The 18,189-nt window shown below is 38.2% G+C and overlaps 1 protein-coding gene across 1 annotated transcript in view; it reads left to right on the top strand.

Moving 5' to 3' along the window:
- atad2b (ATPase family AAA domain containing 2B) overlaps window positions 1–18,189 on the top strand; it is a 62,876-nt gene that overhangs the window by 16,123 nt on the left and 28,564 nt on the right. The window contains exons 20-24 of the mRNA XM_068341995.1: window positions 2,366–2,501; window positions 3,905–4,098; window positions 4,180–4,339; window positions 6,758–6,880; window positions 8,463–8,591. Of these exons, the coding sequence (XP_068198096.1) occupies window positions 2,366–2,501; window positions 3,905–4,098; window positions 4,180–4,339; window positions 6,758–6,880; window positions 8,463–8,591 (742 nt within the window). The remainder of the gene's footprint in view (window positions 1–2,365; window positions 2,502–3,904; window positions 4,099–4,179; window positions 4,340–6,757; window positions 6,881–8,462; window positions 8,592–18,189) is intronic.

Here is an 18,189-nt window from a genome sequence, read left to right on the forward strand (position 1 = left end):
ACAGCAGGGGACCCCAGATGTATAACTCCACTGTATTTGAAATGTCTTGCCCCAAAGTGATCCGTGGTCCTCAATATCTTTGATTGAATATGGTTAAAATCACTTCCATTCTGAAACGCCCTGTATTAATGGGGTGTGCCTCCGAGTGCTATCTGTCACCACCCCTACCGCCCCCTGAGCTGCCTCTATCAACACTTCTTTCTGCCCTCGCGTTCATGTGCATTTTGTTTATGTGTGCCACGTGACCGCGTGCGTACTACTGATCAATCGCCATAGCCTGGAACTTTTACTAACTTTCAGTAACTTTGATGCAATGTATTTCGCTCTTATTCTTCTCATGTTTGCACTCTTGTTTTTCATGATATAACGGTTTATTTTTCATCTGTATGTGGACCGGCCTTCAAAATGTGCCAAATAAATACAACAATAATAACACAAGTGGTATTAAATAAATGTTAAGTGTATGAAAAAATACAAATCACCATAACTATGAATCAGTGGGAGCACTATTGCATCTCAGTGTCCTCAGTGCTTGTTATGACGGTTCTAGTTGTAAGAGGCAGTTAGTTGTAAGAATACAGTTAGCTACTAAATATAATGCTTTCAGTGCACTCACAATATGTTGACGTGGTGGCCTGCAGTAATTGCTTCTGTCCTTGCTTTTCTTCCAAAAAACTCCATAAGCTTATCTTTTAATCCAAGGTGCTTTCTCTCCATGTGCCGAAGCAGTTTTGAAGGCTTCATTGTCTTGTTGGCTAGCTTGTCGTCACATATTATGCAAAGCGGACTTGGTACACGAGAATCACCTGTTACTACAAACCAGTGCTTTAAGTATGAGTCCTGTTAAACACAGACAGACCCCTGTGGAGAGCCTCAGTCATCCAGCTCATGGTACGTAGATCTGTGTTGAAGGAAAACAACTGGAATTGAAGGGAAAGCTGGAAGACTTTTTGCATATCATCCCAGAGGCTTTCTTCAACACAGAGATTGACCTAGACAAACATCATTGTATATTCTTCCTGATGGTTTCAGTCTCCATGTATTTATTCTCTTTGCCCTTTTTCAAGCAGTCTTCATTACATTGTGTACACTTTAGTACGCATCTGACTCCCCTACTATCTCACTCGTTCCTACTTCATTCCTTTCAACTGACCTAAAGCAAGTCCAGTTGATTGTTTTGCTCTTCATTCACTCCTTGCTCCCCCCCCCTCTGAAGAGGGGAAATTCTAGAGCAATATAAAAAAGGACAAAAAGCAATGCCGAGAGAAATTGCAAACAAACATATCATGGGTAAGGGAGAGGATCGACGTGAATGACACTTGGGGGAGATATCAAGTTGAAAGCAGGTGCTTAGTAAGCAACAAAGCTTTGTATCAGGGCAGGCTTTGGTTGCATATGGAAACAAACAATAAATAAAATAGAAGTGGAATCATTGAACCTCCTACCTTCTACACCTCCCACTGCCCCCAGCATAGATGCACAGATTTTTTTGTTATTTAAATGCAACAGTAATGATGTGTGGAAAGTTTTGGTCAAATCTGATCATTGGTTAATAACAACTGGTTACAGATGTTTTTGCAATCGTTATTTGTGATTCAGTGTTTGAATAGGCAAAAATCACCGACAGTTTTCTTCTGATATTGAAAGATCGGGTGTTTGAATGTAGTTCTGCATAGATTTTAAATAGATGATGTCTCTGGCTGAAAGCAATCAAAGGCTGCAGCCAGGGAGCCATGTTGATGAGGGCATGTTATTTATGATTCCAGTGAGGCAATGAATACAGCCATTGTCATACAAAAGCTAAGTGTTATTTTTTTCTACCTGTAAGTTAAATTTTTTCTTGATAAGGATCAGTTAACATTGATCCCTTGAATTCAGTGACTTTCAGTTAATAAATCACAGACAGACCAGCACTGATAAGTGCAAGATGAGTATTCTGTTTATCAAAAGCAGTGTAACCTTTTCTTTTTCTTGTTAATTTACTTTTAACCACTGTTGCAAGTCATGTGGATAAAACTACTGTATATTATAATCTGTTTTTTTTTGCACTGAACTCAAGCTGAATGCATTGTTTCTTGCTGTGCTTAGTTATGTTATAGCTTTATGAAGTGGGCGATGAGAACAGTAACAACATCCAGCCACTATGTGACAAACATTAAATTGGAGCAACCAGAGTGTGCGCATAAAAATGGTAATCTCTAAACTTGATTAATTTAAGAGGAGCTAAAATGAAGATAAAATGATCATAAACTTTGATCGCTGTTTCAACCATCTCTTTTATTGCTTGGGAAGTTTAATTTGAAGGCCCAATAATGTAAAATAGTGGTCATTGAATTCTTATCAAACCACGCTGTCATCTATACAGATGAGAGCAATGTTCCAGAGGACCTATGGGGAGGTAGTGACGCTGTGCCCTCCAGGGGAAGAGGACAGGAGAAACTTTTTTGCTGATTTGCTGCTGGTCCAAGCAGCCAGGGCTCCACCACGCCTTAGGAATGCAGGTACTCACTGTACACACTTAGTGATACATACTGTAATGACACGATGCTAGTTCAAAGCTGTCAGTCCTAGAGGGCAGTGTTGTCCTTCTCCTTATTTTGAAATAATGCATATAAGAATATACTGTGTCTAAGAAAAATACATTATAGGCTGAATGATATATAATATAAAATTAAGTGATGTCCAATATAGTAAATATATCGAGCTGATTACTCAAACTCGTTGCATCCAGTTTACAAATACACAGTCTCCAAAGTGATTCAGAAGGTGGCAGTATGAACCTTTTTTGTGATCCATTATTAAAGAAAAAAGCATGTTGTCATACTTTTATACCTATGATAGCAAAGTTGCCTCTGGGTAGAACCACAGCATAGAGATGGAGAGCTAAGGATGTTGTCGCTCTGGAGGAACTGTTTTATGAAGTTTTTGGGGGGGAAAGGGAAAGAGACTCTTAATACTCCTGATTTAGATTTACAATTTAGTTAAATATTCATAAACAGTTCAGTTTTATTTACAGATATAAGATATACATAAGAGTGTCTTAATCACACAGAGGCTGTATCTTTCTTAACATCTCTATTACTCTCTTGCTACAAAAGCAGCCAACCCACACCCCAAAATCATACCCTCCATCCTCCCGTTCAACTGCTATTGCTCCTGTTCATAGTGCTCCCATAGCCCTCCGGTTCAGTATGGGAGAAATGTCCAAGCAAGCTTTCAAATGGAAATAATGCCCAGCATTCATCCAGTTTCCTCATTGATGCAAGGCAGGGGTCCTCTGCTTTACTTTCTGAGTGTGCTTCAGGGATACCTTCCTAAGACAGCAGTCTGGCTTCCAGCAGAGAGGTGTGTAGAAAAGCATGAGAGTGCCCTGCCACTATTATCCATAATTAGAATCAGGGTTTTTTGGATTTGCTAGTGTGTGAAGCGGCCCGAGGTGCAGTGGAACCTTCCTAATGATGTCAGCAGATGCCTTAGGCGAGGACTGGTGCTTTGGGAAAGGAGAATAGGATATCTGCTTGCCTTGCTTCATCACCCTGTCATTTGCCAGAGGCTGTTCCTTGTAAATTTCAAAACAAAACCTATGTGGGGTTCTAGTATATTTTGGTTTACGTATGCAATGACGATCAAAGGGAAGTAGTCAAGGATCAAGTTTGAGATGTGACTGTCTGGTTCTTCACTTCTAATGTGCTTTGGATTTTTTTTTATATTGTTTTTTATTGCTGATGTAAAATTGCCTGTAGCTGCTGTTTTGTTGTGGAGGGTGAAAATAAAAATGTTTGAATGCATTTTGATTTCTACTTTGGTGCTATATTTTTAGGTGGTGTCTGTAAAGGGTTTTTGCTCACCTTTTTCCCGTTTCCTTGCACATTAAATTTTTTTTTTTAAACTCGTCTCCCAACAGAAAGATGTAAAGAGGTGCTGCCAGTGGCAGAAGCTCCGGGCCCCAGAGTCCTGACTGCAGAGGAACAGCTCCGCCTGGCTGAACAGGAGGAAAGCACACTGCGGGAGCTCAGGCTTTTTCTCAGGGATGTTACCAAGCGCCTGGCCACTGACAAACGGTTTAACATCTTCAGCAAGCCGGTTGACATTGAGGAGGTATTCAGTGACAGTCCACATGAACTCATAATTGGATGAAGCCACTTTTAATGTTTAGTTATAATGCTTTTTATGTGTCAGGTGTCAGACTACCTGGAGGTTATTCACCAGCCTATGGACCTGTCAACCGTCATGACCAAGATCGATACCCACCAGTACCTGACAGTGAAGGACTTTCTGGTGGACATCGACCTCATCTGCAGCAATGCTCTAGATTACAATCCTGACAAGGATCCTGGAGGTGATTACAATAATTTCACGGGCATGTTTCTATGACCAATGATTCACATACATGCACAAGGTCCTCTATTTGCACTTCATCTGTCATGTGTGAGAACAAACTGACGCACAAAAACAAAAAAAAACAACCACATGCTGTTTTCTGATTGTTCCTTGATGCTGTGTTGAATCTACTTTGATACAATTATTACCAAATTGTTTTAAAAAACATGGAAACTAACATGGCCAAATTTTTTAGAAATTCTGAATGCTACCCTGAGTCTATAGGCAACCTGCCATGTGTCTTTATAGGTAGTTTGAGTATTAGTTTGTTCTGGACAAACGGCTATTGTAGTATTCCATTTGTCTGTCATGCATGTGAAAAGTAACACATGTAATATTTATGAAACAAAAGGAGCATACAGCCCCTACCACTTATGGTGTCTTCAGTGTTTTTTATTTTTCGTTTTGCATATTCTTGAAAAAGTTATTTTGCAAGTTGAACGGGTTCTTACATAATTCCTTGTATCATCTCAATGATCTTTTGAAGTGAAGCATGATTTCCACAGTGGAGTGGTGAGAAACAGAAAAATATTTATGCACTAACAGACGTTTGCAATAGCTTGAAAATAAATTGGATTTTAGCTTATTGTTGTTGAGGTGGACCCTGAGTGAAAGAGAAAAAAAAGGATAATTGTTACTGTAGCCAGAGTGGTCTACACTGCTGTCCTGTATCTGTTGTTTCATTGTGAATGACGAAAATGAATAGCCCATAGCCAGTTAATACATGGACTACATCCACTGTGTAACTAAAACATTAAAATGGAGGAATGAGGAAAAACATGATGTTGCGTCAAAAAATTCTTCTTGAATCAAATCCTCAGCTAAAATACCACGTTGCTTCCTGAAAGCTACTTATATTACAGTTTCAGAATGTGTAATTGATGTGACCATTTTAAATCTTGCCATGTGAGTTTAGCTTCTTCTTTTCCCAAGGACATATCTGCCTTAAAATAATGGGAAGCAATTCTCTCCCCAGCCCAAATGAATAAATCATATCTCTGTTTTTGCAGGCGATGGTCTGGGTCATTTGTTTGAATGCAGGGACTACAAATGATACACTAAAGGCAAAAAATGCAATTAAGCAGTTTAATAAAGAAGACTAACAAAGCCTCCTCCCTGCTCACCCAGTGTCTGTCCCAGGGAATATGGCCCATACCCGGCACAATTATGTTGCAGAGGAAGCTCTACATGTAGCTTACAAAGTGCCGGGTACAAACCTCATTATTCCACAGTCGTCTGTTTTTCTTTTGCCTTTATACTATGTTTATCTTTTTGTCCTCGATGTGCAATCATGTTGGCTTCCTCATCTTTTACCTTCTCAGCTTGAAAAATAATGACTATGTCAAAAGGTCTGACTTCTCAGAGCTTAACAAGAAGGCCTAACGTCCAAATGCTACTTAGTTTTTTGAGAAACAGACAATAGAACACATAAGGAAGCGTTTTATGTTAATGCTTTCTTGTTTTTGCCTGATTGGGAGGGGAGGCAGGGCTCATGAGGGTGCTGATGAGTTCTTGTCACCCCAGCTGACCTTTGACACTTTTTCTCACTTAGTTATTTTGTGCCTATCATGCAAAATTACACACATTTGGATGCACTCTCAGTACAGATCACACACACACACACACACACACACACACACACACACACACACACACACACACACACACACACGTACACAAACAACTTGCCTCTATTGCAATTACGCTTGCCATCCTCCAATTAGACAGAGGAAGTTGGCAGATTGTGACCCTCTTTCACTTTCTGAACTGTTCTCCTTCTGCCTGCTGTAATGAGAGGCTGCCTGTTTACACTTGCTTTGCCTTTAGCCTGCTTCTTAGGCCCATACTTTATTTTTCCCTCCGTGGATGCATGAGCAAGGGAAAAGGGGGGATTTAATGATGCTGTTAGGATAAATGTGTTTCTGAAGGTGCAAGCGGTGAATAAAGTATTGAATTTAGCATATCAAAGTTTTCATATTGCATGTCTGTGTTCTTGGGTGTGCATATGCAGTGTACCAATCTTGTTGTCACATAATGTGGTTGAAGTGAAATATCAAAATGTGCTTGTCTGACTTCTGCTTGCATACGTTTCTCACCATATATACTGCTATCCTTTTATTCCAACTCTGAGAAAATGCTTCAATCCCTTTTCTCACAGAGACACGACCGGGCTTACTATTGATTCTTTGCATTGTTTTGTTAATAAAAAGCAGAATCAACTGCAAATAATATTCCTGCACAGGCTTTGATGATAAATCACAGATATTTCAGAGACACTGCTAGAAGTACTGACTGCCCTTGAACAATTACACACATTCAGAAAACCACATATCTATGTTCAGTGACACCAGTGTTACGTTTCACTCTCTCTCCTCAGACAAGGTGATAAGACACAGAGCGTGCAGTTTAAAGGACACAGCCCATGCTATATTTGCTTCTGAACTGGACCCAGAGTTTGATCGCATGTGTCAAGAAATCAAGGAGGCTCGTAGAAAGAGGGGTAAGAAAATCACTTTGAAATTTGTTATTGACACAAAACAGAAGATGTCTGCACTGCTGTGTAATCAATAAAAGCCTGCACTTACTGCACTTTCCTTGGAAAAATGAAGAGAATAGCTACACAATTTAATGAAAAGAAACAATTTCTTGGGTGATTTAGCATTACTTGATAAAGAACAAAAAGAACCCATGTCTAACCTCAGAGTTTGTGAGAATATCTTCTGTGTTAGCTGTCTATCTGGCACTCTTGTGCTCACAGAAGTACACAAGTATGATGAACCTGATAAAGTTTTGTCTTTACACATTGAGCTACGTAAGTGGTCAGATCCTCAGAACAAATGTGTAATCATATGCAAATATTGTTGTTGCTATACTTGCCTATATTTCAATCTGCTACTAAACACTGATCTTTATTCAGCTGTGTACTTGTCAAGGAATGCACACCTACCCAACATGTGCAGAAAGAACAAGGCAGTCAGATCCTACAACATCCCGCGACACCCCTGAATTCAAAATTTTACCCTGACCTACTTTCATAGGTCAGGGTCATTTAATGAAAGCCCATGATCCAACATGTAACTGGTGAATTCTATTTGTCACGGGGTTTCAGAGATGTGTACCTAAAAAGGTATTCAAGTGAAAACTTGACCCTGACTTAGTTTTTCAAGGTCAAGGTTGTGATCTAATTTTCATCCCCTTGCCTCCCTGAATATAACACCTGTTTCATCTTTCTATCTTATCCGGTTCCTCAGATATGTGCAAAAATATCTCAGGATAGAAAATATCTCAGACAGTAGATTTAGCTAGTGCTTTGATCTATGGTCTTACACTGGCCTTCTCCCTCGTCTTTCACTCTTATCCAGTTCCTGAGAGTACAAAAGTTGAAATTTGACCATGACTTAGTTTTGTCAAGGTCATCATCTCATTTTCATCCCTTTTGCCGCTCGAGTAATGTGCTTTTTCTTTCGTCATTCTATCTGCAACATTTATGAAGATATTTGGCAGACGGATGAACACACAAACACTGACAATTACAGTACATCACTGCTTCGCGGGATGTAATCACCTACATTTCAGAGGAAGCAACATAACACTGCTACACAGTAACAGTACTTGTGACCTGATTGAATTAGTTTTCATTAATCAAAAAAATTAATTTCTAAAACAGGAATATTGAATTCTTACATGAACCACTTCAGTTGAATTCCTCTAAGCCGATGGAGAAAAGTTATTAAAGAGGAAGCAGTATTTAGAAGTCATTTTGATGTCATCTTTTAGCAGCTAAAAGCCGAAGATGCCATGTTGATTTTGCAGGGTCAGAAGTCAATTTCTTCAAAGGCGATATACAGTATAGCGGTGTAAATATTTCTTCTTCCAGTCGAGGCTTTTCTGTAAAGCCGTCAATTAGATCACCACAGCAAGATGGGGAATTGCTGTCGTAGCTATAGTAGTAACTAATGCAAATGCTTTTCTTGTGTAATTTTTGTGCTTTTGTGGCTGTACCTAACTAATCGTATTTCAATATTTTGCTCTGCAAAGTGTAGTTTCTGTTGTCAGTAACTGATCCTCCATGCTCAATGCAGACGTCCAGACGCCAACTCCACCGACGACAGCTCTTAGCGCTGGTGGGACCAGAAAGCAGCAGACTGGAGGAGAAGAGCAGACCAAGAGCAGCACTCAAGGAGAGGCCACTTACAAACCGTGCACCACGAGTGAGTGCTCAGACCACACTCTTGAATTAATGCTTCAAATTCTGAAAAGAGATTGATGATAATTACAGTTTGATCAGGCATACATGTGTTCTGTAGACCCCACAGAACAACTTTTATAATCATTTGGCTCATATTAGTCTACATCCAGGCCATAAATAATACACACATCAAATATCAAGGGACCTCATAAAGCAAGGAGACAACACGTTCAGTTTTGAATGAAATAATGATACACTCAGTAGGCTATTACGGTTCTGTTCAATTTTAAACACACTTCAACTTTTCCTCATTTTTTTGTGTCTTCTTTCTTTGTCTGTGGCAGCAGCAAGCAGCTGTGTTATATTTCAATAGCATGCAAATGTATGTGGTGCCACACACCTGCCTACTCATGCAAACAGATTCGTTCCTAAGCAGTTGGAGAACACACTGGGCAACCTCATTAGTGAGGCAGCTCCCTTCTAACTACATAGAATGTACCCATGCCACAGAGCAATTACAGGCCCACCTGTGGCAAACGACAGGTGCCTAAGGGGATGAGAGGGCCAGGTATAGGTAGGGGGCAGACTAATGAGGTTGTTATGTGAACAAATCAGAGGTAAGCTAGCTATGCATGTAATCTGAAAAATACCCTCTAGTTTCCACCCGAGCAAAATAAGGGAATTAAGATGGGCCATAAGAGGCACCTTCAACAGCTGTTAAGAGATGTACACATCCTAGAAAAAATGCAACAGGTGTTGGGTTTTTAGCTACAATCCTTTGGTTGAAGCAGGTAAGACAAAATTGGTCTTTGGCGGCCAACATTTTTACACATTTTAATGTATATGTAGTATGCTTGTCTAGCACAAGGTGGAGCCTGTACCTCATGAGAGTGCTCCTCACTATGTGGACAAATCATTGCTGCTGGGAGATGGTCCCATCTTATGAGATGAGGGCCTTTGTTGGCACCATTAATACTGTAAGAATTGAGGCATGTTGAAGTCTCAGAATCGCTGCAGTTTATATCCAGGAGAAAGTTATACACATGAAAGAAGCTTTCAGATTCATTGTTTTTCTTTTCCCCCCTCACCCCCTTAAATTCATGGTTTGATGTCTGAAAAAATAGGATGTAATTTATTTTGGGCTAATGGGTGGGAAATGTTTATGCATTTCACATACACAGTCAAGTGTTAGGGAACATCACCATCACTCACTCTGACCGGAATTACCACATAGCTCATACAACTCATCTGTAAACAAAAACAAAATTTAATTCATGAGAATATGGTTACTACTTTCATTTATAAATTTACATGACTTATTTTTATCACAGTATGCTGTACATTTGAGTCTTGCAGCTTCATATCTAATTGTATTTTATCTACTGTATTTGGCTAGGTTTTGCAACGGTGTATAACTAATCAAAACTACCCTCATATCAGTAGTAAGGACAAAAAATGCTGTTAGAAAATAATCTGATTATCAGCTCATTAAGTAATTGTGTCATCTGAGTTTACCACTCACTTTATATTTGGGAAGAATAACTTGCAGTTAATCTATATGTGCTGTTTTTATCTGTCGTAGTTATCTACAAATGCCAGAGATGCAGACCACCAATTTAGATGCTCTTAGGAAAGTTGTTATCAACCTCCACCAGAGGTTTAATTAATTACGCTGACTCAGGTGGTTAATTTATGACACCAGCAGTCAGTTCTCACCTGGAAGCACCCCAATAAGGCAGCTATTAGGTGAATTGATCAGAGTCATTCATGTCTATATGACACAAATTCATGATGAAAGCTCAGTGAATGTGATAGGGGTGAGTTCACTTTCTTTGTAAATACTGCAGAAATAATGTCTTCATGAAATTCTACCCACTGAAGCCAGGCCATTTTAGGGTTGTTGGCTTTGCCCTTGGCTGTGGAAGGTCATGACTTAATGGAAAGATAAAAATATCCTAGATCTTTACTTACAAGGGGCTTCCTGTCCAGCTCTATACATACCCTTCTTTTCCATTTGGCTGGAGTTGAGAATTGCATGTGACAGTACAATGTGGTAGGTATGACACACGCTAAATGGAACTACTATGGGCAAAGCGAAGGGAAAGGTAGAGAAAAGTGGGGCTATTTTTGAAATAGGTGTTAAAAGGAATGGTCATAGATGAGCCCATTTGTTGAGATGTAAATGGCTGGGATGGCTGCTGCAGTTGTGTTGTGTTAATGCAAAGGCAAGCACGATGAAGGATGTGGTTTCCATTATCCTGCATGGATAGCCCCGTCATGATTTCTCTACTTCCCTTTTTTCCACAACCCTTCTCTTTACCCCTCCTGTCTCTGTCCTGGTTTTCTGTCCCTGGAGAAGCAGAAAACCCAAGGCCTATTACCTGGGCCTCAGTGTTGTGTTATTCATCGTGCATCACCGCAAGGATCCATTTCATATCGAATTCCTTTCCTTTCATTGATAATTGAGTCATTCACAACAGTTTTCAACACTCAAGTCACCTGGCATTTTTTCTTTCAAATATCAAATTATGGCTATTCTGTTGCCTTGCTTAAATGTCAAAGTCTAAAATTGTCAGATTCCTTCTAAATTGCAAAAAAACCTTTGTCAGCAATTTGTTTTCACCTCTGCCTTCACTGGCGTCTTTTGTGTGTTTTGTCAATTTGCAAGTTCGCACAAAAATTACTTGTTATATTTTTATTAGGTTTGTAGGATGTTTGGCACAAGACATAGAAAAACAGTTAATGGATTGGGACATTGCTAGACTTTCCAGCATTTTTATCAACTGCACTACAAGTGCTTGACAGATTTTCATGTAATGGTTAGAATAGTGCATGTGTCATAGAAAGAACCATTGAAATGTGGATTAAATTCAGGTAAAAGGGAAGTTTCTTTTTTATCATGTAGATCTCGCAAGCCCCCAGACATTGTCAGTTTAGGTTAGTTAATAATTGAAATTAAGTTAATTGAGTCACAACAGACTATTGGGTCTTGTTGGAGGTATAGTGTGCACCTTTAGCGCTCTTATTGTTGTTTTTTTCTGCTATTGTTTTTACCATACAGTGTTGAATTAATTCCTTATTCATTTGTTGAACTATTTACAAGAAAAAATAATTATGATGCAGTGACTGCATAATGTGTCCTCCACATCAATCAATAGCATGCCCAAGGCAACAGCTACCAGGCTGCATTCATGTAGATGAAACACTGCTGTGTCTTGCCTCTCCGCTCCCTTGTATCTCACATCACAGTAAACTGCCAGCTCCTCTCTCCACTGCCAATGTCAATTCATCACAAGACCTTGATGGGATATTTAAAGTCATAACAAACAGTCAAGCTTCGTTTTACCTCAGGGTTAAGTAGCTACTGCCTAAAAGGATGGCCTGGATATGTACTTGGTAAAAAAAGACACAGCCTCTGACTGTAGTAGACAATGAAAATAGGTTAATAGTGTACGTGTGTGTGCTCACTGAAGTCAAAGCTACCAGCTTTATTATTTACAAGAACCAATACTTGTAGAACAGGTGTGTAAATTACATGGCAATGTATTTTACATGCTACCTGGATGTCATTAATATCTCTTCTGTAGTTGGTACTTTTTTCTTTAATGTTGAACCTGCTTAGTATATTTTTTTAATGTACTGTAAGCAACATACACATCAGCAAGTTTATAGTCAGATATGTGGATTCAGTTAGCCAGTTTAAATCAATTTACAGTATTCACTTATCAATATTAAGCGTATGGCATGTCACTTATCCTCAATAACTAATTTAGCAAAATGTCATACTTCCTTTGTAGGGGATCCAATAAGTGTCCATCTCATAATTTCTTTTTTTTTAATTTACATTTTTAAAGACACGTTTGAATTTGAACAAGCTTTGTCATTCTTCTATTATTCCGCTATGATATGAGTTGTGGGGCATCAAGTTTTTTCGGGGATAGTGGCTCATGTGTCCTGGACATAAAAAGGTCTTTATTTTTCCCTTGTCTTCTTTACAGTCCTTTCCATGCTAACAAATCCCTCTAATGAAATATTCCACTTTTCCTCCACTTTTCTCACATCAATATTGTCAAATTAAAAAAAAATACAGAAGTGAATGTGATTGTCAAAATATTCTTTTCAGTTCATTCAAACATGTTTGGTAAATTGATTTAAGAAAAATGTGTATATATTCCAAACAAATTTAATCAATGGTTATTAAAATTAGACAACAAATGTTCTATTATTATTTATATCAGTTTTGTGTCTTTTTCAACTTAAAGCATTGGCAATGAATGTATTTCATTATCTCCTGTGAACAGTTGGATACAATGACAATGGTGCAAACAATGGAGGCAACACTTTTCCCTATTTCTGAAGGAAACAATCAGACCAAATCAGTGGTCAACATCAAGAAACAAAGCATCTTGCCTGGAAATGAGATGGCAAATATTATTAGCTTTTACGAATGGATATTGATTTTCCCCAAAGCTGCCTCTGGACTAGAAGGCAAAAAATATCTTTGAGTTACACACACTCATCTCCAGGCAATCACCAATAAAATCCATTGAAATCATGCAAAACCCCAAGCAAATAAGTGCTCAGTTTAAGCTGCCATTTTGTGGGCACAGATGCCTCTTGGATCGCTGTGGCACCAAGCGTGAAATGAATGTAAAATCATCCATGATGCCTCTTGCTTCTTTTTATTGTTTTAGGTTGTAGATGAGCTGACATCAGTGTTTGTGTCTGTACACATTCATTCTGTGTCTGTGATTCTTTACACTTCCATTTCTGTCTATTGATGCTCCTATCTGTTGAATTTATAAATTAGGTAGTAATATGTGGTGATTCTCTTTAAAGAATTGCTATCACTTTGCACCACAGTTAGCTGTATTACTATTGTAAATGGTCTTCATATTTGCATGAAACAAATAAGCTTGGACAGTTGCACTGGAATGTTTGAGTCTTGTTATTCATTGCCCATGTGCATGTGCAATAACTACACGCTGTGCTGCCTGAGGATATTAGGAATGGGGAAGAGACAGCGAGGAGGGCTATCCAATGCTATACAAAAAGAGTTATTATGCTAACAATGCCACAAGATGATATACTGTATGGTTATTACTTTTTCATATGCTATAATGTATTATAAGGATAGGACAAGGAAGTGGGCCTATAACATTTTTCATGTGCAGGTGGTTATCAGGTGACCATTTTCCCCTCTGTTTTAGAAGAAGTTTTAAAAAATTGCAAGTGGAATTCAAATTAAATTTTGTGAAGAAGTACGATTTGAGTCATGGAACACTTGTTTTTTTATTTTATTTGGTGATTGTTTAAATTATCTAGATCCAGATGCTTTTAAAGAACTATTGAGAGATAGCGGCAATTACTGTAGTGAAATAAATTTCTTTTGTGGACAACTGTCAAATGGATATGGAGAAAACTTTAATTTCAATTTTGAAATGTTCCCTCTCTCACAGTAATATATAATCCTTTCAAAATATTCTGGGCCCTGGTGATGACCATTAAAATCTGGAGCAGTTGTTCCTTGATTATACCCTACCCTTCCAAAAGAATTTAATAGAATGGCTCATAGGTTGTCAATAATCCAGACACGGATGACTAAACAGTAATATTTATTTCTAATACGTAACAATAATTATGTGATACCAAATTCCAGGGTTTGTTATTCATAGTCAAGGAGTTGTATAAGGAGGGTCAACAGTCTTTTTTAGAAGCAACTAAATAACGGGGAACCCGAGCTGCCATTAATTAATGTGCTGATTGATGTGCAGTTTTGAAGGTCTTTTCCCTCACATGATGTCAAAGCTTTGTAAAGCCGAGTAGCCTTCATCAGTGGTTCTTAACCTTGTTGGAGGTACCAAACCCTGCCGGTTTCATATGCTCACTCACCGTACCCTCCTTCAGTAAAGTCTTTATTTTTGCCAGTGCGAGACTAGAGTTGCTCAACTTGACATTGCAAATCATGCAGAACGCTGACTCCCATCACGTTCCGTTATACAGTACATGTAAATTCACGTTGCACATATTCGTCCGACCACTTTCTTTTTTCTCTCGACATAGTTACTATGAATTAAAATATTAAGAAAACAATCAGATGACGTACCCTCACGACAGGCATAAATCAACTACTGAGTGCGCAAAATCCCATGTAGCACAGGTAGGCTAATCGATGTAGCGTGATCACCTGCAGCCAGTGATGGCTAAGGGGGGCATGTCATCATGAGTTGACACGATGTGTCAAACGTACACAGTGATTCGTGTATGTTCGGCAAAAACACCCGACGCATCGTGTCGGGTGTTTTGTCTTGAACTCCATCTCCGCCGAACCCCTGAGACCGACTCACCGAAACCCTAGGGTTCAATCGAACCCAGGTTAAGAACCACTGCTTCATATATTGTTAACAAACCAATTGATCTTTTTATTTACTGATTAGCCAGATGGCCGGGCATTGAATGTCTCATTTGTTTCTTTTAGTTTGTATTTTCTTTCTTGAAAAATCTATCTTCCACAAATCAAAATTGGATGCTTCCATGATCAGATGAATCGTTAAGATTTTCAAAGGATTGGCAGGCCTGCCATTGAAATTTAGGCTGATCTGGTGTATTGTTTTCGATGATAATGGATCTGCCTTTTTTTTTGTTGTTGTCCTGTTTCACTCAAACACGAAAGAGGAGTTCAGCATTTAGGCTGTACTATGACAGAAAATTATACAATCCCCCGTGGACATTAAGTCTCATTGTTCTTTACCTTAGTGGAGTCAATTAGTCAATTTCAGTAAACATCAGGGGCTCGTAAACGCCAAGCACCTTAGTGGGGTGCATTTCTTCTCTCTGCTTGGTTCTGATAAGTTGTAATTGACTGGGGTAATTGCACAGGCATGACTCTTTAGTATTTTGTTAGTTTCACTGACTTATGGATTTTTTGGTGAGATTCAAAATCTGTTGGACTTCAGTACTAATCAAACTCAGGTTGATTGAAAGTAAACTAGTATCTGTTTTACATCAAGTTCAGCCTCTGTAACTAGTTTGCATTTGATTGCAGTAGTATTTTGGTGATTCTGTTGCTGGATGTCTGATATTAGATAATCAAATACTCTAAATGGGGTTGTCGTGTGGGTTCTCATTTGTAGTAATAATATTTGTACTATATGTTGTATGACTCCAAATGATTCATCTCCTTTCATACTTTTCATAAGCATTTATGTCTGTATGTAGTCCTCATTGGACTGATGATAGTGGTATCTGATTTTGGCAAGTCCATTACCCTTCAGGCGATTGTGTTGCAACTTTGCATCATTTTACCACAACACTCTTGCATTGCAGATTTGGAAATGTTCTATTACCATCTTAAACTATACAGAAAGTCATATTCTACGTGCTTGTTTTTTTTTTTTTTTATTTCACAGTGATTGAGGTAAACAGACACAGCCTTGTCTTTGTAAGGATACTTCCCATTGTCAGCATGCATTGTCAGTCATCTATTATGCAAGCAGTTTGTAAGAGCTGAAAACAAGTGTCTTATGTTTATTCACATAGTATTTGCAAAGTATCATTGTCCTTGTATGAAAACCTCAAAACATCTCACAGAATTATGTAGTGCAAGAGAGGTAAAATAATTTTAATACAACAGAGTTACTACAAAATTTTCCACCGTAAAACAAATATCAGTGCAGTAAGCGGCCCCTCAAGCTATATACTATATTGGCATCAATGATGTGTTACTTCCTTCACAGCAGGTTGCAACTTGTGCTTTAGTAATATAATACGTTATAATTACAGTTTTATCATGGCTGATTCTCTTTTAGGGTCAGGCTGGCAAGTCATGTTTGGTTCCAGCTCAGTAGGCTGACAATGTCATGACTGAACATCGCAAACTTTTTTTTGGTCATAATTTATAAAAAGAGCTTAACTTCTTAATAACATGTATAATAATTATTATTATTATTGTCATTATTGTTGTTGTTATTATTATTGTTATTATTATTGTTGTTGTTATAATTACTGTTATTACCAATAAGCAGAATAGAAATAGGGATATACAGTGACCTGATATTTTCTGGCAATATTGTACTTGGATAATCAAATGACTATTGCAGCCTCATCTAACACCTTCTTTTGTATGTACTGTCACAATTTTCATCAGTTACAACATACATTTTGTGAGGATCCATTTCACAATATGGTGCACCAGCATTGTCTTTATGTGAAACAATAGCTGTTGGACATTATTTACTTTGGAAATATTTGGTCTTGTGCAAAGGAGTTCTAACCTGTAATCAGTAAAATAAGGTAGCTGGACTGTTACAGCCTATCTGTATGTTTGTTTGTGCTGGAGGTAACAGACCTTCCTCCCAGAAGGCTTTCATACCTCACTTTGTATGTATGCACATGTGTAGGCTGACATCTTCAACACTTGGAGCTTCTGATACACTAGGGCATATCTGTCTTCTGAGATGAGGGCACCATGGGCACTGTAATCCCACTGGCCATTTACTGAGCAGCAGTGGAGAAGGACAGGGAAAGATTGGATTCTCTGAATGAATAATATCGTCTTAAATTCCTCAAACCTGTGAGTGTGTCTGCTCTGGTACCTGTATAGATAAAAAGGAGAAACCTTTTAGTTACTGGTCCTTTGAGCTTTTCTGAAAGGTAGAGAAACAGACAATTAAACACAGATATGGGGATTAGCAATGTTTGCGTATGGTTATTATGCAGTACATAAAATACCTGTTAGATGTTAATTACATTCTTATCACAAATATGTCATAATGCTCTCATATAGTTGACATTAGTCAATTCTCATATGATTTGATTAAACAATGGCCACAGACTTTGACTATATCAAAATTCAGGTGTATTTTGAGTTTTTTAGAGACCATAATTTCTCATTATTGGAGTTGAAGATGATGGCAGCACTGCCATATTGACAATGTGTGGATACTGGACAGGTTAAATTGAATATATGGTGATGTGTTTACAAGATTTTGGAGAGTTTGAAGTTGGTTTACTGTTGTGTTTGTGGACGGAGAACGGGGGTCCCTCACATGGGAAAGAGAATGAAGGGAGTGAAAAATGAAAAAGAAATACAGCAACTGAAGGGAGTGGCTGATTTCTTTCATTTCACAATGCAAGAATAGTATTTGTTATTGATTTGAACATTTCATTAAATGTCAGTGTGAAGTGCCAGACCATGTGACAAATGAGTGTCTTCCTGTTGTGAGCCCACAGCTTCAGGATTCTGTCCCCACAGCCATTCTCTTCATCTGTTTGACTTGATCATCTTCTCTCCTGTGGTATCTTATATTTTGATTTCATCTCTTCTTTTTCATAGGTTCTAATGTGACTCTTACTGTGGCTCTATCCCTCTTGAGAATAGTGATATTTATAATCAAAATGATTAAATAAATATGAATGGAAAATATGCGAAGATCAAGGAGCAGACACGGTACCTAATACTTACAAAAGCTATTGCTTTTATTGTCTTAAATGTTGTCTGTTGAGATATTGTAAATGTTAAAACTAAATAGAATTAATTTAATTTCTGATTGGCTTTGTTGGATTACTAATAGTCTTCATTTTCCCACTGCCTTTGTTTCAAATGTTTTAAGAAAAAAAGT

This window comes from Antennarius striatus, chromosome 19, assembly GCF_040054535.1.
Source record: "Antennarius striatus isolate MH-2024 chromosome 19, ASM4005453v1, whole genome shotgun sequence".
Taxonomy (NCBI): domain Eukaryota; kingdom Metazoa; phylum Chordata; class Actinopteri; order Lophiiformes; family Antennariidae; genus Antennarius; species Antennarius striatus.